Here is a 22766-nt window from a genome sequence, read left to right on the forward strand (position 1 = left end):
ACCCTGTTTAAGGATTATTCCACGATGGTTTGCAGGGCGGCACGGCTGACGGAAGAGTATGCCAGGGCCTTCTTCTTATTCAAGACGAGACGTTCCAGTAGGATTATCTTGCTGATGCCGTTTAGGCGCTGCAGCCGTTCTGTGCTGAAATTAATGTTTTGCAACAATATTGAAAATTTTATTAAATTTTGTAGATACGAAATGTTTCGTACGTTAAATGATGAGATGTACCTAGTTTTGGAAATCGTCTGGCAGTCTTCGTTCATGAGTGTTGTTATGTAAACGGTTACTAACCAAAATCAGCTATTTGAATTCACCAGCATAGATGTTTGGGAAAGAATGGCCAATTGAGAGAATTAAGTTGTTGCTACGTAATGAATCCGCAATAAAATGACCCAGCTAGGAGTGACTGAAAGTGTCCAAGTAAATTCGAAACTATTTATCACTTGATTGAATAGAAAAATCAGGAATTGCAAAAATAATAGTACAGTAAAATCTAATGACTGAGAGCGTTTTTAATATCTCTTGAATCAAACTGAATCAAACTAAATCTAACTTTTTTTTAAAAAGCAGTGATCTCACTTGTATGGTCATGAAATTGCACAACCTCGTTTATAGTGACGTTGGCAGTGAAATGCCTTAGGATAATTGTTTGATTCGAATTGTCTATGGAGTTAATTGCATTGCTAATGGTAGAATTCAAAGGAAATTACGTGAATCAGCATAGTTATTTGAAGGAGTAGCATTAATATATATATATATATATATATATATATATAGTATTAACACTGTCCATAATTAGATTTTTAATTAGAAATACATTGATATGAACGATATTAGTCGCGTGAGTCACTATTAAATTTTAGTAAGCATTTCGCATCGCCTTGTTTACAAGTTTTACATAAGTGTCCTGTTAGATGAGTAAAAGTTTTTTATGATTACTCACCCGAAGGCGGCGACGACGCAGATGGGCATGCGCTCGATGGCGGCAGGCGTGAGGAGCTGGAAGACCTCCTCCTCACTCTGCGTCAGCATCTCCGTCGCCGAGTAGTTCACGTAGATGTCTTTCAGAACGTAGCACTGAGGGGCGAGAAGTACCTTCACACATACTAGCTTATATAATCAGTGTATTTTCTGCACTTGTGTAGCCGTCACGGTGCCAATACTTGCGTAATATATGTGGCTACAATATTCGTGATGGCCAATGTTTGAACTTACTCCCTTTCAAATGACAAACTTACTAATTAATTTGATTAATGGAAAGAAAACATGCTATTTGTACTGTGTTTCTTATATGCATTAGGACTGTTTGAGACAAATGATGACAAATTTGTCCAAATGCTTCATTGGATCTGTATGAGACATTGGACAAATGATGAACATAGCTTATAAAGCATGCCAGCTATGACCCTATTATTGTTATCAAATAACAAAGTGAAATGTATGGAAGATAGAAAAATAAAAAATATAACTCAGTACTCACTGCTGCAGTGAGTGACAGAGAGCGCATTTTCTCGTCGACGAAAACTTGAAGTCACGGATGGACAGACAGACCGACGGACATGGCGAGCACAATAGTGCATTTTTTCGATAAATGAGAAAATGCGCTAAAAAGAGCTAATTTGTACATGTGAGGTGCTAGTTTAGAAAATCGCATGCGTTTGAAAAATAATTACACTATTTCTGTGTGGATCCGAATTAGTATATCATTTATTATAAATATAATGGACATACTCATTATTACTATTATACATTATTGTGATTAATCCATGTGTGGCTAGGTCGATTTCAGGTCAGGAGACACTTCACGAGCTATTTCATCATGAATGATTTGTGTGGTCGCAGAACTTACGGTAAGAGATTCATGGTAGATTTTGGTCAGTGGAGCAAAGTTCACGCAAGAGTTATATAGTACTAACTAAATGGATATATTCTCGATAGTATTTGTTTAGAATTTGGGTGTCTGGAGTTAGGTAGCTGGACGGTTACCTAACAATGTTACTATGAGTTCTGTCTCTTTGAGTTCGTTATTACAGTGCGATTTTTTGGTGCAAGAGTCTTCTTTGCTCATCTGTGGATATAAATTTCTGAGCGGTCACTGTCAGTTTCCTCACTCTGCGGTTAGGTTATTATCAGAGTTTGCGTAGTCCCATGTTGGCTTAGTCGCTGTGTGGCATGGTTATGCCAAAGTTTGTGTTAGGTAATAGTGAGGCTCATATAGGCCTAAACCCACCGCCTGGCGTGTAGGGAAGCCATCCTTCATGTACTCGAGCTGCTGGACGATGTTGGAGGTCGGGATGTTCCTGGCGTCCTGTCCCTGAAGGAACATCGCCGCATCGGCGTCCAAGTTCATGTTCACCGCTGACTTGAAAGCTATTTCCGATATCATCAGACCCTGGAAGATATGCAAGGTCAGATTGCCCAATATTCCTCGTACGGTTTACTGTAATTCGATTATAATACAGGGTGTTTCAGAATTAAGTAACCCTTTAAATTTGTTAATAAATAAAAAACTAAGAACGTTATGAAGTTGAAACTTGTTTTATTTAAAAGAAGAACATTTTCATGGTAATATTGCATCATAGTTACGTCATTATCCTGTATAGCTTGCTAAATTTGTGTTTAATTATCAAGCCTTAAATTTTCTGTCAAAACAATTGTGGTGGGCATTTAAAAGATATTATATTTAAAAACTAGGATACAATATTACCATAAAAATGTTCTTCTTTTAAATAAAACAAGTTTCAACTTCATAACGTTCTTAGTTTTTTATTTATTAACAAATTAAAAGGGTTACTTAATTCTGAAACACCCTGTATAAGATAAAAAGACATCTTATTTATACTATCCTACAGAAGAGCTACACTCCACTTGCCAACAAAGTGGGCAAGCCCTTGAATGCTTAAACAAGTCCCAGCATTTGTCTGAATTCTGCGATAGTTTTCTAATTAATGTTGAAGCTTTTTGGAAAAGTACCATTAATTCTCATTTATATCGTTTTGCATACAGGTATGGGCGATCAAATTAAACTTTGGCTATATAAAAATCGGCTGTTTCCTTTAAGCAGACCACAAGGAGAATAGTTTCGTGTGGGAAATTAAAAAAAAATGGGAGAACAGCCTATTGAGACTCATAGTAATGCTTTTTAATCTCCACTGATTGGTATACCGAGAATTTCTTGATCAGCCTTCATTTTATATATATTTATCACCGAAAACTACTTATATGTAAGCATGCTAACATGTTGAGTGATAATACCAAAGACTAACAATTCCGATGGAAGCGTTGTAGTGAGGAATGAGAGGAGGCAAAAGTCTTGAATTACTCAGCTGTCAAGATGGTTATTGCGGTAAATAATGAGAGCTGGCCAGCAGTCGGCCGGAGCGAATTAGTTCCAGGGGAACGCTGGCTATTCATCGGCCACCTAAAAATGTTGCCCGAAATGAGTGTCATCTATATACTACCTGACCAACGCTTTATGCTTGGGAGTAGCAACTTACCGTTTTGAAAAGTGATTTCATGTCAAAGGATTGCGTTATGTATTATTTCATGAATTCACGGATTTCGTGTCGTAGTCTGGGAGGCTCGCTGTGGAGTTCGGTCGGGTTTGACTGCGTACCTTAATGTTACCTCACAGTACAGGGAAAAACAAAAAAAATGTCTTAAAGAAGTAAATCGAAATAAAGCTTGGGTGTCTGCGAATTAATGTAATTCTAAAAAATTCCGATATCTACTTACCATCTTGGAAGAGGGGGGCTACGGCTACCGATAGCGGAAGTCCCGCCAGAATGATTTTAGAGACATTTGTAGCTATCCCTACGCCTCCTTAGCGTTACCGGATAAGCGAGCCAGCTGGTCCGGGCGAACCTTTTGAGTTCGAATCAAATAATTTCGTTAGATTTTTTAATACAATTTGGTTGATTGCTATGAATATTATCATAATTGGTTGGGAAAGGCTATATTCAAATTTTGTCCAGTAAATGGTCTGTTGTATGAATTTTCATGACTTATAAACAATTCATTACAACTTTAGATCAGCATGTTCTATATTGTCGATTATCCCTCTCACTTCGAAAAGATGACAATTCTGTGGTTTCCTTTATAAACTGTTGAACACTTCCTTAATCCATTTTTCATGTACATTCATTCTACATACTATTGCATGTTATCTTACTGAATTTTTAATTCTGATAGAGAGCACTAAATGTTCTGATAGTTTTACAAGAGCTCAATTCACCAACTTTGAATTTAGCTTGAATTAGAAAATCTCTTATTAATGATGAATAAAACACCACCAATAACACAAAAATCTGAAAATCATGCATTAAAAGGTGGACATTTGGATAGGTTGTCGTGAATATATATTTCTTCTATTAATGTTCGCAAATTTTACGGAATTGAATGGCATATACAACTATTTAATTTTTCAAAAAATTACACTCACGGCTGAGACAAGTATGGCTATCTCAGCCGTTTTGAACAAGTAGAAGCTACGATCCAGCATTTCGATAAACCCATCTAAGGAGTTGTTTTGAAACGATTCAGTGTTCATCGTGTCCAGAAGCTCGTCAGGGATGACATCCAGTTGCAGCCAATTTTGCCCCACGCGCCATACTTCGTCTTTGATCATCATCAGCTATGAGTACAAGTTCAAAAGAATTACAAGTGCCACGAGTTTATCAGCAAGCACTTTACAATACAATTCAACTAAAATTCGGGCAATATTGAATACAACTATAATGAGTTTTTCTTTTCAGAACCATTTCTCCACAATTAGATGCCATTTTACATCACCTCAAAACAACAATCATCGTGTAAGGGGAAGCCATGCACGACTTAAATATTTTGCCTGCTAGGAAATCTTTTTTTATTTCCCATTTTAGTTTCAAGTCACTTTCACCGACATATGACAAGAGCATTCGTTGGTGTTTTTCATTAAAATTTGTGATACGAACCTGAAGACATTAGTTCACTTTCTTTCGTATTTGTTCTGTGGGTGTAAATTCACTTTATCGATCAGTTATCCTGAAAATTTTTTTATATTATTCCTATGTTTATTAAAACTTTAATTTTATTATATCGCTGCATTTATATGGTTATACTTTATTATTATTTCTGATATATTATTTCTTATGAAGAAATATCGTTCACTTCTTCTGTGTTTTTATTGTCACTTCTGCACGAAGAATTTGGAACCGAAGCTCATAAAGGGAAATAAATAGTATGAATTTTCTCATTTTAAAAGTTAATTTCCTTCAAGTCCCATATCGATTCACCAGACTTCATCCAAACTTTCTTGACATATTGGATTGCGAATGTTGTGCGGTCACAGGTTTAATGTCTGTATTAATTGAAGGCTTTTTCTAATTCATTAATTTCATTCAATAATTTACTCGGTCCCATGCACACACCTTAGCCCTGACTGCGTTGCCTGCCGTGTTCTGAACTGCTTTAACGAGCTCTGCGAGGTCATCGAAGTCCATGGAGTAGTCAGTGAGTGCCTGTTTGAGCACCAGGCCTGGTGCCAGCGCTAGACGGCTCATACCTGCGTAGAATGTGACATACTCATAGATTGTTTGCAATATGTGTGAAGAAATCAAACGTAATCTTCGATGACTCTAAGTGACTTCATTGCTTCAAATAGCTCTATAAAGCTTATGAAAATAAACAGTGACTCTATACGAAGCTTCAAAAACGTGTATGGTCTAGCACTAACGCAATTCGGTTCAAAAAGATCAAACCATTGACTTATTGGTTATCAAGACTTCAAGAGGAAAGAAAAAGCGTATATATTTTAGAGAATTCAAATACAATTAGCAGAGAAAATCATAGTTTACACGAAAAAAAGTAGTACTGAAACTAATTAATCTTGGTATCCACAACGAGGTTCAGCCCTGTAATCCCTGATAAAGCTGTCTTCGACTATGTATAGTTCTTACAGTATGGGACCCTGAACCAAGTTTTCACTCGCCTTTGGTCTCAATTTATACCCTCCCGGTTCAACCTTAGACTATCACACATTTTTCATCTCATGTACTTCTTTACATGAACCAAAGATGTTTCAACTTCTAACTGTTGTAATATCAGTTCAGCTTACCGTCATATATACAGGGTCATACTCATATACTAAAAGATTTTCCCATCTCTTTTTCGATTTCGTGACTTCCGTCTTTTGAAAGACCCAGCCATAAATAAATATTTGGTTATTTGTACGTCTGATAAAGGCCGATGCTTGATATTAGTTAATGTTATCCGTTATACCAGCAGCCTATACGTTCAAACCTCCTATCCTTATAAAATTATTGAAATTCTTATTTCAATTTCTAGAACAATTTGAAATTTAAAGATAAAATTAACAAATTAATTGATAAACTGTTCAAACTCTACCACCATTTCTCCTGAAACTTACTCTAAACTTCAAGTTCCTGGATCATCAGGGCATTTTGTGCGGTTGGCCTGAATTCATAAGCCTAATTTCGCTTTGAAATTTCAATTACCAACAAATTTTAGCTGCATATAATGCCGACAGTTCCGAAAATTCAAAATTTTTCAGTACCTGCTTTGGGTTGTCTTACGACTAACCAGTTTAATGTTGATAATACGTTAACGTTTTTTGTTGACCGTACACTTTTGTTTCAGCACCTAACTTTGTCATCGTTTGATGTCAAAAATTTTATCGCTTATGCAGAAACTATTGAAATTTGGGTCAAATATTTGTTTTAATTCATGGATGCTTGCATAATTATCAGTTGAGAACTAATTTTTCGTTTTCGCCGTGCATTTGCGAATATTTTCATGGGCATTTGCAATGTTCTTGGTTAGGAGGTTAGCTGATTGTTCCAATGCCTTTAAGCCAACTTTTTACAATAGGTAGTTGATGACACGTTTCAAATCTTCAAGCAACCCTCTCATGCGGGCTTCTCATAGCTCATCGCTCATACAGCTTGTCTGAAACAGGTACCGGAAAGTTTAAAATCTTATTTTTGGAACATTATTTTTAATAATAGCTCGCATGTTTTAACTGTGAATAATTTCAAAATAAGCAGTCTTCCCTGGTTAATGAATACAGTTGTACATGGTGCGCATCATCGTACGTCGGATTGACGTCGGATCTCTTCAACATCCAGGTTGCCGAACACCGTGGCAGGAGTCTTTGTTCTTATCTGCCATTTCCCGACTATTCTCACTCTGCTGCTGTGTGAGCCTTCACCCTGAACAGTGCGACGCGACTGTGTGCGGGAGCGATTTATAGTTACTTGGATCCACTTCTGGGTGTTCGACTTTAAGAATTTTTGAATAACTGTACGTTTTTAGGTGGAAACCTTGCCTACATAGCTTCTACAATTTTTATCTGCTTGAAATTGTTAATCGATAAGTTTTTAGATTTCGTCGGCTTCTCGTCACTCAGGTTTTAATCAATTTTGTGTAAACTTGGATTGTCTCTGCTAATTCTGCTAGTATTCTCTAAAGTTTTGAAAAAGGTGATTTAGGTGGTCGAGAAACGTTTCCACTGATGGTAAATTTAATTGGCGTTTTCCTTGCTTCTATTGATTATCAAATAATGCAATACATCCCACATTCATTGACTATCATCTGCAGTTGATCTTCTGCAACTCTCACCTGAGTTGCTTAAACTCTAGTCTCACAGGATGGAGCATGAATATTCGCCATGGTTGAATCTCGGATGCAGCAACTTGTTTAAACACAATTACATCTCTTCCTATGATGGGACCAAATTCTCCAATAATTTCTAATAAATAATTAGCAATAAGAGTTTGTTGACTTAAATTAAGCATGATAATTGTGATGACTATCTGAAGTATTTAAAAATGCCAGTCGAAAGATTTAAAATGTTATTGTACGTAGTTAAAAATTTTATTTTAGAAAAATTGAACCATTCGTAACTTTCGCTGCATGGATAAATTATCTCGTCGGATCCCAGAGTGCCATATATTAGTGAATTGTTGCCCGAGCGTTGCCCACAGCAAGCAGTTGTCGGCTTGGCTCGGCTAGACTTTATTTTGACCTGCTCGGCTCGTTAGGCACTATACACAGGCAGATTAGAGGTTTGAAGATGAGCCTTTGAGTCAGACTCTAAAGTGGATTAAAAATTAAATCATTAACGAACCACGCTACGGTTGAACGTCTTCCGGTAAGTCAAAGCGTTTGAATAGTGATCAATGACATTTAGTTGGAAGCAATTTATCGAACTCTTTGGTTGGACATCATAAGTGAATTTCATCGTCGTCGTCGTCGCCATTCGATCGTCTGGGGAGACGATGGAGTAGCCATCGTCTATGCCTCCATCGCATAGAAAGGCTGCACAGAACAACCATGGAGTGAAATTCCAATCCGCACTCATCACAAGTGCAGACGGATGGATGTTGCAGTTACGTCGACCGCCGTTTCCGTCTGAACTTCCTTTGAGAGTCGCTAACGCGGCGCTTGACCTCATCGCAAGCCATAGCAAGTCTCCAGCTTTGGTTGGGCTGTTTGGCAGTTGAGAGTGTTCAAAGACGTGCAACAAGGATAATTCCGGGATTAAAAGGCAAATCTCATGGAGAAAGATTAAAGATTATGAAGGCTCCAAGTTTCTGTTATCGACGTCTGCGTGGTGACCTCATGGAGGTATACATATATAACCACGGTTTTTACAAAGTACCTGAAGGAGTCCTATAATTTCAAACAAGAATCAACACCAGCGTTGGATGTAACAACATTTCTACTCGCTTCGAGTCACCGACATGTGGATCAGCCTTCCTGATGGCATCGTTGACGCTCTGAGCATGAACGCCTTCAAGAACAGACTAGACAAATCTATGCAGGAGCATATGTTCGGTCTTGAAATGCCTAGCACTTTACGGACATGGCAATAAGTCCAACAGCTATCTCAAACAATCGTCAGTTATGGAAAGATCGAATTCGAATGGCCGAATCCCTTGTGAATCAAACTGCGAAAAGTTCACGACACAACAGGCCATGGTCCATTTCTTCAGTGCCGGTGCTAGCTGCTAGGATCTCCGGCAAGGTGAGGTCGATACGGCACCGTCCCCCTCAAAGTCCCTCATGCAAATTGCAAGCCTTGAACACGCACAGCTTGGGTTTCACGCAGAGGCTTGAGTTGTTCCGAACACGCTGGGTTAATTTGGCCATGACTGTGGAGGCCTTGGCGATCCTGATGTTAATCTCGGGGTCGATGGACAGCGAACTGGAGATAGTGGACCCAAGATAGGTAATGTTCCCAACGACCTTCGGGTGTAACCATCCATAATAATTCTCGTGGTGTCAGGTCTTGTCTTTCCTAGGCTGATGGTCAGGCCAAACTCCCTGCAGGCTTGCTCAAAGCGAGTGATAAGCTGCTGGAATCCTTCGGTATGTAATGCCAAGGCCGAAGGGCATCTCTCGGATTAGCACCCTGATGACCCTGGTTTTGGCCCGAAGACGGGCTACATTAAATTTCTTGCCACCGTGTCTGATGTTCATGTATACGATGTATCCTAATTATGCGATGCCTCATTACATTCCGCGAAGGCCTACCGAAGAAGCATGCAGAAGAAGATGCCAAAGAGAGTGGGCGCGAGCGAGCGGCCATGCTTCACTCCGCTGCTGACTGGAAAAGCCTATTAGGTCACACCGTTGAAGCAGACGTTTGCCGTGCGTCTGTTTCAAGTAGGGCGTGCCGTGTAAGTACCCCTTTTTAGCCGTTTTCTATGAATTTCACGTTTTCTATCAATTTTTTCGAAAAATTCATAGGAGCAAAATGTTTTTTTTTTACATTTTACGTATGTATGTGAAGTTTCATGACAATCGGATGATAACTGTAGAAGTTTTCGTATGAGGAGGTCGGTCTTCTTAATTTCATGGGTCTATTAAAATAATTACTATAAATACGACTGAGATATAAATCAGACCGATCACCATGTCGCACCCGAGTCAATCTGCTAAAAAAGCCACGCTACCTAATGTAACGTAAATCAGCCCCTGAAAAATTCAAAGAGGTTATTGAACCATTTCAACCACCAAGAATCATTCATACTTTATTCATGTCAAATTATAATCGTTTAAGACACTTTTACATATTGTCTCATGCCCAACAGTGATGTTTACTTACCCTTTGTACTTTGTGATCAGATTAGCGATGGCCACTCGTCTTCTTTCGTCAAGACACGGCATCAGGGCGCTTGCTGCCAGGGACTGAAGGCGTCCATGGTTTGTGATTGGTAGGAAGAAAGTAACTCTCGTTATTAAATTCTTATATCTCTGAAAATATCACGTACACAAACTTACCTATTCAGGGTTTAAAAACTACCATAGTTAGGAACACTACTCTGCGTTTTTTCAAAAATTTTCAAGTAGCATTTCTTTCTTCGTAAAACTAACCATTTGGACAGAGGTGGGCAAGAATTTTCACTTCAGCAGCCCTCTTCCCTAACCTCACGCACTACTTACGTTGAAGATGCCGAGAGCGACTTGAGCTCCCTCTGCAGTAATGACATCCAGCAGGTCCGTGGGGAAGAATAACAAAAGCTCCCTGTATAGGTTAACGTCCACCGCTGTCAACACGTTCGGACGACCCTGTTTAAGGATTAATCAAAAGCATTAAAAGTTATTGTACGTTTATGATAGAATTATTGGTCGTTATTCTACGTTACGGTGGGTGACCAGATATTTCATTTTACGAGACATTTAATCACTATAGTAGTTCACCACAAAATTGCATTTTGCAAACTTAAGTACATGTTTGGTTAGGTTAACTAACCTAATAGGAGGTTAGGTTAAGATGAATTGGTAAAGGATGAAACGATGAAAAGTCCAGATGATGTAATACGTCAATGATGGTAAGTCTCATATGACGAGGTTCCAGGAAACCGTTTCAGTAATGCTCAAACAAGCATATTTCAACTGGTTTCATCTGCGTGTATAAGCGCATAGTATTTGCCTCAGGTTGGCAGCATTTCGGAGTTCGAATAACAGGTCAAGCCACGTAACCATTCCAATCGAGTAATTCATGGTGTATGAAACCTACACAGATAACATCTGAAATTTATGAAATGGGCCGATGCCTTTTGTCCTTTTTTTCGTAATACTAATGATTATAAATATTGAGGTAAATGTCTAGACCCCTCGTTCCACCTTGGCCTTGAGCCCCTCATCCACGATGGTTTGCAGGGCGGCACGGCTGACGGAAGAGTATGCCAGGGCCTTCTTCTTATTCAAGACGAGACGTTCCAGTAGGATTATCTTGCTGATGCCATTTAGGCGCTGCAACCGTTCTGTGCTGAAATTAATGTTTTGTAACAATATTGGAAATTTTATCAAATTTTGTAGATACGTAATGATTTGCAGGTTATATGATGAGATGTACTTAGTTTTGGAAATCGTCCGGTAGCCGTAGTTCATGAGTGTTGTAATGTAAACGGTTACTAACCGAAATCAGCTATTTGAATTCACCAGCATAGATGTTCGGGAAAGAATGGCTAATTGAGAGAATTAATTTGTTGCTACGTAATGAATCCGCAATAAAATGACCCAGGAGCAACTGAAAGAGCCCAATTAAACTTCGAAACTATTTATCACTCGATTGAATAGAAAAATCAGAAATTCCAAAAAATATTAATAATTTTCGTTTGAGGAACGAAAACAATCTAATTAGAGCTCGGAGTTTTAGGCTGTTTGCTTTTAACATGTTGAAAGCTCTATTTGATCTTTTGGATTGTTTCTTCCTCGAATTTAATCGTATCAGTAAAGAAAAAGGAAGAAAGCTCTGCGGAATAGATATCTGCCATCGCCAGCTTTCCTTCCGTTGACCTTAAGCGGCGCCGCGGTGTAGGCGCAGCCTGCATGCTCTCTCAATCGCAGCACTGCCCGCGTAATAAAGTTTTGGGAGGAGGTGGCCTCAGCACAGCCTAAAACTCCGAGCTCTAATTAGATTGTTTTCGTTCCTCAAACGAAAATAATTAGAGCAAACTCCGTTTTAGGCTGTTTGCTTTTCTACCAAAGTCGCCCTTTAGGGTCTGGGGGAGGAAACTTTCAGACTCCTATGAGAGGTAAAAGAAGCAATCGAGATATTTAAACCAAGGTCTACTTAATTAGTGGGGCAATGCAAATGTTAGATACAATAGTGTTGGCACTAATTAATGACCGTTCTCCCTGCTACGAACTGTATTTTGGGAACCGATAACGTCCTCTGATAGCAACGGATGAATACGTTGGGGGTGCTCCAGAAGCCGTTGTGCATGATTTCCTCCATGGATACGTTGCGCATCCAGGCGATGGAGTGGCTAGCCCGGCGGATGTCGTGGCCCGATGGATTTCCTGGAGAGTCGCCGAAGGAACAAAGGGCGTGAGCCAGCCAAAAGGAGCATCTCCCGGCGTTGAGTGGCTTATGAGACTTGGGCTCCAGGAGGACGTGGTTCCTGTGTTCCCTTGAGGTCGTTCGCTTGAGGTATTCCTTCAAGTGGTAAGCAGGGCATAACGCATGTTTCCCACCCAATGTAGGGAAAGAGATGGGTGGTGGACACCTGTCTACTGACTGGTTTTTGTAGATGAAGCCCGGTAGGACTGCGATCGATACGTCGGTGGGTGAGATGGAGCACCCTGATCTAGAAGCTAGGATCGGAGAGGAACTGCGATTTCGAGAGCTCTTGGAATTCTTCAGCGGTGGTGTTTACTCCGAAGGCCAGGTACAGAGGTTTTCTGAGCGCCGCCTTGACGTTACGTATCGTCATAGCCTTCAGGTGCTTCCCCTTGTGGAGGAAGGTGAGAAATCGTAGAACTGTATCGTGGGCGATGTCGGTTGTTTCTGCAGGGAGCCACTCTTTGAAGCGCTTCCACTGAGATTGGTATTGGCGCGTGGTCGAAGAACGAACGGCCCTGACTAGTCGTTTGGCGGAGAAGGTGGAGAACTTTTCTGAGTACAGTAAGGTTAGAAACTCCACGCGATCCATTTCCCGCACTCTTCTGATGAGACCAAGCCGACGGCTGTCTTCTGGTGGAGGCGAGTTTGGAGAAGAATGTGTTTCTGCGCTCTCTTGAGGAGGACTGGGTACCATCCGGCTGATGGTCTGTGTGGCGATAGAATGACCCCGTGATGTGTGTAGTCCTGCAGTTTGGGTAGCAACTGCGGTATGAAGTATGGTGGGGGGAAGATGTACACCCCCTGCCACTGATTCCAGTCGACTGCTAGGACATCCGTTGCCACTGCCCCCGGGTACTCGAAGGCGGACACGTACAGGGGTAGTTTGTTGTAGTGTGGACTGGCCATGAGGTCGACCTGTAGTGGTCCGTGCCAGTCCGTGATGGGGAATCTTAGTTTTGGTGGTTTTGTGTCCCAGGAGTAACCGAAAGTGTCCAAGTAAACTTCAAAACTATTTATCACTCGATTGAATAGAAAAATCAGAAATTCCAAAAATAATAATACAATAAAATCTAATGACTGATATATATATATAGCGCTTTTATTGTCTCTTGAACCAAACTGAATCAAACTAAATTGAACTCTTTTGAAGAAACTTGTAGTGAGATCACTGCAGTGATCTCATTTGGTCATGAAATTGCATCAATTTATTTAGTATATTGGCAGTGAAATGCCTTAGAACAATTGTTTGATTCGAATTGTCGGTGGAGTTAATTGCATTACTAATAGTAGAATTCAAAGGAAGTTAAGGGAATCAGCATAATTATTTGAAGGAGTAGCATTTTGATATACGTATGTAGTTTTAGCAATGTCCAAAATTTGATTTTTAATTAGAAATACATTGATTTGAATGATATTAGTCGCGTGAGTAACGATTAAATTTTAGTATGCATTTCGCATTGCCTTGTTTACAAGTTTTCCATAATTGTTCTGTTCGATGCGTAAAAGTTTTTTAAGATTACTCACCCGAAAGCGGCGGTGACGCAGATGGGCATGAGCTCGATGGCGGCAGGCGTGAGGAGCTGGAAGACCTCCTCCTCACTCTGCGTCATCATCTCCGTCGCCGAGTAGTTCACGTAGATGTCTTTCAGAACGTAGCACTGAGGGGCGAGAAATACCTTCACAGACACTAGCTTGATCAGTGTATTTTCTGCACCGGTGTAGCCACCACGGTGTAATGGTATAGACTCCAGTTATAAAGAATATTTATTAATCGAAATTGTTAAAGTAAAAATTATTAGAATTTTTTTGGTAATACTCAATTATTCAGATTATTTTCATTAATAGCAAATTGTTTAATTCAGGATTATCACGCTCATATTTTGTTAGTGAACTTTGCGTTTTGTGGGGTTCTGCGCCTGTATGCGATAATTCTCGAGGCATTTATGGTTTTTGAAAAAGGAGTGATACGAGCGGGAGAAATCAGATAGCACCGGAGAGTCAGAGAAAGATTAGACCATCAGTCGTAAGAGGTTACAAGAGATTACAGGCTTATCACCATTTCGTCCTAAACGATTAAGCTCGTATTAAGCCGGGTGAACGTGACAAGTATCCAACCATTGTATTTGTGTCTACGTAACCCCGCCATTGAGCCTGTGATACCTTGACCCAAGTTAAGTTTTGCCTGCTGATCAAAGATACCTACTTTAGCGTCATCGTGGTGACTTGTCAGTGAACTATGAGAACTATGAGTGATTTTGTGATTTCGTCGGTGCTGTGCAATATCCTAGCGAAGTAAGATTTTCTGATCACCATTGGGTCTGGAACTAACAATGCAACCTCGATCAACAACCTTGATCATTACTGTTCACCGGTTGAACATATATATCCACCCAATCATCATCTATTGTTATTATTTATCTGCCTGGCTATCATTTTAAAATGTTCTTTAATGACATTCGCGGGCCAGTTAAAAAATCCTCCAGAAGGTTGAGCTTAGAGACGGATATTCCTGACAGTGCCGGACTCTTCAACCAGTGACGTCGTCGAGACGCAACAGCTGCGTCATATGGGTACGCCTTCTTACGATAGTTGTCCGTGGCAGTGTCAAGCTCTTTTGTAAAGTTTATAGTTTATAAAATAGGTTAATGGATTAATAATTGGCCTGAACAGAAATGATTCCTGTTAATTAAGAATAATTTGTGTTTTTTGCCAGTTTTTTTCATTCAAATATTAATTTCAAATTCTTTCATTGTGCACCTCTCACGCGTCTTACTAGTCGATTTACAACGCAATGTACAGTAGACTTTCGATCGCAGTCAGTACATGTTAGTGGTTCCCCGCTACAACGTTGCCAATACTTGCGTAATATATGTGGCTACAATATTCGTGAGGCCAATGTCTGAACTTTCTCCCTTTCATATGACAAACCTACTAATTAATTTGATTAATGGAAAGAAAACATGCCATTTGTACTGTGTTTCTTATATGCATTGGAAATGTTTGAGACAAATGATGACAAATTTGTCCAAATGATGCATTGGAACTGTTTGAGACATTGGACAAATGATGAACAATGCTTATGAAGCATGCCAGCGATGACCCTATTATTGTTATCAAAAAACAAAGTAAAATGTATGGAAGATAGAAAAATAAAAGAAGGCTAATTTGTACTCACCTCTGCATTTTTGTAATATTCTAAAATTACGCTCCATTGGACAAATGATGCAAACAGCTTATGAAGCATACCAGCGATGACCTATTATTTTTATCAAATAACAAAATGAAAGGTATGGAAGTTAGAAACATAAAAAACTAATTTGTACATGAGAGGTGCTAGATTAAAAAATCGCATGCACCTGAAAGAGAATTACACTATTTCTGTGTGGATGCAAATTAGTACGTCACTTATTATAATATAATGGACAACACTAATTACTATTATCATATATTATTGAGAATTATCCATGCGTGGCTAGGTCGATTTCAGGTCAGGAGACTCTTCACAAGCTACTTCATCATGAATGCTTTGTGTGGTCGCAGAACATTCGGTAAGAGATTCATGGTAGATTTTGGTCAGTGGAGCAAAGTTCACGCAAGAGTTAGACAGTACTAACTGAAAAGATATATTCTCGATCACATTAGTTTAGGATTTGGGTGTCTGCATGGATGTTTGGTAGCTGGACGGTTACCTAACAATGTTACTATGAGTTCTGTCTCTTAGAGTTCGTTATTACGGTGAGATTTTTTGGTGCAAGAGTCTTCTTTGCTCTTCTGTGGATATAAATTTCTAAGCGGTCACTGTCAGTTTCCTCACTCTGCGGTTAGGTTATTATCATAGTTCGCGTAGTCGCATGTTGGCTTAGTGGCTGTGTGGCATGGCTATGGCAAAGTTTGTGTTGGGCAAAAGTGAGGAGCATAGGCCTAAGCCCACCGCTTGGCGTGTAGGGAAGGCGTCCTTCATGTACTCGAGCTGCTGGATGATGTTGGAGGTCGGGATGTTCCTGGCGTCCACCGCCTGCAGGAACATCGCCGCATCGGCGTCTAAATTCATGTTCACCGCTGACTTGAAAGCTATTTCCGATATCATCAGACCCTGGAAAATATGCAAAGTCAGGTTGCCGAATATTCCTTGTACTCCCGAATTAAATTATAATGTATGAATAAAAGATATCTTATTTGTACTATCCTACAGAAGAGCTGCACTCCACTTGCCAACAAAGTGGGCAAGCCCTTAAATACGTAGTCAAGTCCCAGTATTTGTTTGAATTCTGCGATAGTTTCTCATTTATTTATATCGTTTCGCATACAGGTATGGGCGCTCAAATTAAACTTTGGCGATATAAAAATCGGCGTTTTCCTTTAAGAAGACCACAGGGAGAATAGTTTCGTGTGGGAAATTAAAAGTTTCGTGGGGGAAAACAGCCTATTGTGACTCATAGTAATGCTTTTTAATCTCCACTGATTGGTATACCGAGAATTTCTTGATCAGCCTTCATTTTATATATATTTATCACCGAAAACTAGTTACATGTAGGCATGCTAACATGTTGAGTGATAATACCAAAGACTAACAATTCCAATGGAGGCGTTGTAGTAAGGAATGAGAGGAGGCAAAAGTCTTGAATTACTCAGCTGTCATGATGGTTATTGCGGTAATTAATAATGAGAGGCGGAGCGAATTAGTTCCAGCGGAACGCTGGCTATTCATCGGCCACCTAAAAATGTTGCCCGAAATGAGTGTCATCTATATACAGGGTGCGGCGCGGGAACTTACTTATTTGAATTGCGCGCCACGTGGCGGCCATTAGTCCTAGGAAGGTGGCTCTACAAGATGTAATATTCAAGAATTAAACTTGTAAGTAAACCCAACGAAACTTTAAATGTAGCTCTTTGTAAAAAAGAAAGAATTAAAACGCTATCTTTAATACTTTTTACTTTGTGATTTTTTTAAAAGAGTAAGTTCCCACGCCGCACCCTGTACTACCTGACCAACGCTTCATGCTTGGGAGTAGCAACTTACCGTTTTGAAAAGTGATTTCATGTCAATGGATTGCGTTATGTATTATTTCATGAATTCACGGATTTCGTGTCGTAGTCTGGGGGCTCGCTGTGGAGTTCGGTCGGGTTTGATTAGGTGTTTGACTATGGTTTGATTTAATTCTGTAACAGAACCTTACAGTACAGGTAAAAACAAAAAATATTGTCCCAAAGGAGTAAATCGAAATAAAGCTTGAGTGTCTGCGAATTAATGTAATTCTAAAAAATTCAGATATCTACTTACCATCTTGGAAGAGGGGGGCATGCCGATGGCTATCGCCTTCAGGGCGGTCTTACTAAAATCTCTGTAAACATCGATAGGGATGGCCTCCTTAGCGTTACCGGATAAGCGAGCCAGTTGGTCCGGGTGAACCTTGAGTTAGAATCAAATAACTTCGTTAGGTTTTTTAATACAATTTGGTTCATTTGATAAATATTATCACAATTAGTTGGGAAAGGCTATATTCAAAAGCTGTCGATAGTAAATGGTCTATTGTATGAATTTAAATGACTTATAAACAACCCATAATAATTTTAGATCAGCATGTTCTAAATTGTCGATTATCCCTCTCACTTCGACAAGATGACTGTTTTGTGGTTTACATTATGAAGTGATAAACGCTTCCTCGCTCCATTTTCATGTACATACATTCTACATACTATTGCATGTTATCTTACTGAATTTTTAATTCTGATAGAGTGCACTAAATGTTCTGATAGTTTTACATGAGCACAATTCGCCAACTTTGATATTAGCTTGAATATGTAAACTTCTTAATTACGATGAATAAAACAGCAGCAATATCACAGTAATCTTAAAATCGCACATTAAAAGGTGGACATTTCGATAGGTTGTCGTGAATAAACATTTCTTTTATTACTGTTCGCAAATTTTACGGAATTGAATCGCATATACAACTTATTTAATTTTCCAAAAAATTACACTCACGGCTGAAACAAGTATGGCTATCTCAGCCGTCTTGTACAAGAAGAAGCTTCGATCCAGCATTTCGATACTCCCATCTGAGGTTTTGTTTTGAAATGATTCAGTGCTTATCGTGTCCAGAAGCTCGTCAGGGATGACATCCAGTTGCAGCCAATTTTGCCCCACGCGCCACACTTCGTCGTGGATCATCATCAGCTATTAGTACAAGTTCAAAAAATTACAAGTGACACAAGTTCATCAGCAATCACTTTACAATACAATACCACTAAAATTCAAACAATATTCAATACAACTATATAATGAGTCTTTCTTTTCAGAACCATTACTCCACAATTAGATGCCATTTTACATCACCTCAAAACATCAGTCACAGTGTAAGGAGCAGCCCTGCAAAACTTAAATATTTAGCCTGCTATATAGGATATGTTTTTTATTTCTAATTTTAGTTTCAAGTCACTTACACCGGCATTTGACAAAAGCAATCGTTGGTGTTTTGCATTAAAATTTGTGATACGAACCTAAAGACATTAGTTCACTTTCTTCGGTCACAGGTCTAATGTCTGTATTCATTGAAGGCTTTGTTTAACTCATTGATTTCATTCAGATAATAATCTCGGTCCCATGCACCTACCTTAGCCCTGACTGCGTTGCCTGCCGTGTTCTGAACTGCTTTAACGAGCTCTGCGAGGTCATCGAAGTCCATGGAGTAGTCAGTGAGTGCCTGTTTGAGCACCAGGCCTGGTGCCAGCGCTAGACGGCTCATACCTGCGTAGAATGTGACATACTCATAGATTGTTTGCAATATGTGTGAAGAAATCAAACGTAATCTTCGATGACTCTAAGTGACTTCATTGCTTCAAATAGCTCTATAAAGCTTATGAAAATAAACAGTGACTCTATACGAAGCTTCAAAAACGTGTATGGTCTAGCACTAACGCAATTCGGTTCAAAAAGATCAAACCATTGACTTATTGGTTATCAAGACTTCAAGAGGAAAGAAAAAGCGTATATATTTTAGAGAATTCAAATACAATTAGCAGAGAAAATCATAGTTTACACGAAAAAAAGTAGTACTGAAACTAATTAATCTTGGTATCCACAACGAGGTTCAGCCCTGTAATCCCTGATAAAGCTGTCTTCGACTATGTATAGTTCTTACAGTATGGGACCCTGAACCAAGTTTTCACTCACCTTTGGTCTCAATTTAAACCCTCCCGATTCAACCTTAGACTATCACACATTTCTCATCGCATGTGCTTCTTTACATGAACCAAAGATGTTACAACTTCTAACTGTTGTAATATCAGTTCAGCTTACCGTCATTTATACAGGGTCAAATACTAAAAGATTTTCCCATCTCTTTTTCGTTTTCGTGACTTCCGTCTTTTTGAAAGACCTTGCAATAAATAAATATTTGGTTATTTGTAAGTCTGATAAAGTCCGATGCTTGATATTGGTTAATGGTATCCGTTATACCAGCAGCCTATACGTTCAAATCTCATATCCTCCTGAATTTATTGAAATTCTTATTTCAATCTCTAAAAAATTTTGAAATTTCAAGATGAAATTAACAAATTAATTGGTAAACTATTCAAACTCTACCACCGTCGCTCCCGAAACTTACTCTTATCTTCAAGTTCCTGGATCATTATCAGGGCATTTTGTGCGGTCGGCCTGAATTCATAAGCCTAATTTCGCTTCGAAATTTTAATTACTTACCAATTTTAGCTGCATATAATGCCGACAATTCCAAAAATTCTAAATTTTTCAGTACCCGCGTTGGATTGTCTTACGACTAACCAGTTTACTGTTGATACTACGTACACGTTTTTTGTTGACCGTACACATTTCTTCATCACCCAACTTTGTCTTCGTTTGATGTCAAAAATTTCATCGCTTATGCCGAAACTATTGAAATTAGTCTCAAATAATTATTTTAATTGATGGATATTTCTATAATTATCCGTTAAGAACTAATTTTTCGTTTTCATCGTGCATTTGTGAATATTTCAATGGGCATTTGCGATGTTCTTGGTTAGGAGGTTAGCTGGTTGTTCAAATGCCTTTTAGCCAACTTTTTACAATAGGTATGTTGACACCTTTCTAATCTTCAAGCATCCCTCTCATGCGGGCTTCTAATAGCTCATCGTTCACACAGCTTGTCTGAAACAGGTACCGGAGAGTTTTGAAAAAGATGATTTAGGTAGTCGTGAAACGTTTCCACTGATGGTGAATTTAATTGGCGTTTTCCTTGCGTCTATTGATTATCAAATGATGCAATCCATCCCACATTCATTGACTATCTCCTGCAGTTGATCTTCTGCACCACTCACCTGAGTTGCATAACCTCTAGTCTCACAGGAGCATGAATATTCGCCATGGTTGCATCTCGGATACAGCAACTGGTTCAAACACAATTACATCCCTTCCTATGATGGGACCAAATTCTCTAATAATTTCTAATAAATAATTAACAATAAGAGTTTGTTGACTTAAATTAAGCATGATAATTGTGATGACTATCTGAAGTATTTAAAGATGCCAGTCGAAAGATTTAACATGTTATTGTACGTAGTTAAAAATTTTATTGAGAAAAGTTGAACCATTCCTAACTTCCGCTGCATGGAAAAATTATCTCGTCGGATCCCAGAGTGCCATATATTAGTGAATTGTTGCTCGAGCGTTGCCCACAGCAAGCAGTTGTGGGCATGACTCGGCTAGACTTTATTTTGACCTGCTCGGCTCGTTAGGCGCTATACACAGGCAAATTGGAGGTATGAAGATGAGCCTTTGAGTCCGACTCTAAAGTGGATTAAAAATTAAGTCTTTAACGAACCACGCTACGGTTGAACATCTTCCGGTGAGTCAAGGCGTTTAAATAGTAATCAATGACATTTAGTTGGAAGCAATTTATCGAACTCTTTGGTTAGACATCATAAGTGAATTTCATCGTCGTCGTCGTCGCCGTCCGTTCGTCTGGGGAGACGATAGAGTAGCTTTCGTCTATTCCTGCATCGCATAGAAAGGCTGTACAGACCAACCATGGAGTGAAATTCCAATCCGCACCCGTCACAAGTGCAGGCGGATGGATGTTGCAGTTACGTTGACCGCCGTTTCCGTCTTAACTTCCTTTGAGAGTCGCTAAAGCGGCGCTTGACCTCATCGCAAGACACGGCCACAGCAAGCCTCCAGCCTTGGCTGGACTGTTTGGCAGTTGAGAGTGTTCAAAGCCGTACAACAAGGATAATTCCGGGATTAAAAGGCGAGTCTTATGGAGAAAGAATAAAGATTGTGAAGGCTCCAAGTTTCTGTTATCGACGTCTGCGTGGTGACCTCATATGGAGGTATACATATATAACCACGATTTTTACAAAGTCCCAGAAGGAGTCCTAGAATTTCAAACAAGAATCAACACCAGCGTTAAATGTAACATCGCATAGATGTTACAACTGCGTTGTAACATACATGCGACAACATTTCTTCTCGCTTCGAGTCACCGAAATGTGGATCAGCCTTCCTGATGGCACCGTTGACGCTCCGAGCATGAACGGCTTCAAGAACAGACTAGACGAAGCTATGCAGGAGCATATGTTCGGTCTTGAAATGCCTAGCACTTTACGGACCTGGCAATGAGTCCAACAACTATCTCACACAATCGTCAGTTATGGAAAGATCGAATTCGAAAGGCCAAATCCCTTGAGAATCAAACGGCGAAAAGTTCAAGACCCAACAGGCCATGGGCCAATTTCTTCAGCTGCTAGGATCTCCGGCTAGGTGGGGTCGATGCGGCACCGTCCCCCCTCAAAGTCCTCCATGCAAATTGCAAGCCTTGAACACGCACAGCTTGGTCTTCACGTTGAGGCTTGAGTTGTTCCAAACACGCTGAGTTAATTTGGCCATGACTGTGGAAGCCTTGGCGATCTTGATGTTAATCTCGGGGTCGATGGACAGCTAACTGGAGATAGTGGACCCAAGATAGGTAATGTTCCTAACGATCTTCGGGTGTAGGGTGTAACCATCCAAAATAATGCTCGTGGTGTCAGCCTGTCAGGTCCTGTCTTTCCCAGGCTGATGGTCAGGCCAAACTCTCTGCAAGCTTGCTCAAAGCGAGTGATAAGCAGCTAGAGTCCTTCGGTTTGTGATCCCAAGGCCGAAGGGCATCTTTCGGATTAGCACCCTGGTGACCCTGAACTTGGCCCGAAGACGGAGTACCTTGAATTTCTTGCCGTCGTGTCTGATGTTCATGTATGCAATGTATCCTCGGTATGCGATACCTCATTACATTCCGCGAAGGCGTGTCGAAGAAGCATGGAGAGGAAGATGCCAAAGAGCGTGGGCGCGAGCAAGCGGTCATGCTTCACTCCGCTGCTGACTGGAAAAGCCTATTAGGTCACACCGTTGAAGCAGACGTTTGCCGTGCGTCTG

The 22766-nt window shown here is 39.8% G+C and overlaps 1 protein-coding gene across 1 annotated transcript; it reads right to left on the bottom strand.

Moving 5' to 3' along the window:
• Positions 1-14: 14 nt before the first annotated feature.
• Positions 15-18450, bottom strand: LOC108669850. Its single transcript, XM_047880993.1, has 5 exons — positions 18345-18450; positions 17640-17768; positions 2234-2395; positions 947-1080; positions 15-144 (listed from the first exon to the last, which is right to left on the bottom strand). Exons 1-5 carry the CDS (start codon positions 18402-18404, stop codon positions 15-17), a joined length of 615 nt encoding a protein of 204 aa, XP_047736949.1. The 5' UTR covers positions 18405-18450.
• Between the last annotated feature and the right edge of the window lie 4316 nt (positions 18451-22766).

Source organism: Hyalella azteca, unplaced genomic scaffold, assembly GCF_000764305.2.
Source record: "Hyalella azteca isolate HAZT.00-mixed unplaced genomic scaffold, Hazt_2.0.2 contig6756, whole genome shotgun sequence".
Classification (NCBI taxonomy): domain Eukaryota; kingdom Metazoa; phylum Arthropoda; class Malacostraca; order Amphipoda; family Hyalellidae; genus Hyalella; species Hyalella azteca.

Excerpts from the sequence above, each read along its gene's own strand:
- LOC108669850 (XM_047880993.1), bottom strand. The coding sequence starts at position 18,404 with ATGCTGGATCGAAGCTTCTTCTTGTACAAGACGGCTGAGATAGCCATA. Across the intron at positions 17,769-18,344 it reads TAGCCATACTTGTTTCAGCC|GTTCACCCGGACCAACTGGC; the intron begins GTGAGTGTAATT and ends TTCTAACTCAAG. Across the intron at positions 1,081-2,233 it reads GCTTCCCTACACGCCAGGCG|TGCTACGTTCTGAAAGACAT; the intron begins GTGGGTTTAGGC and ends CTCGCCCCTCAG.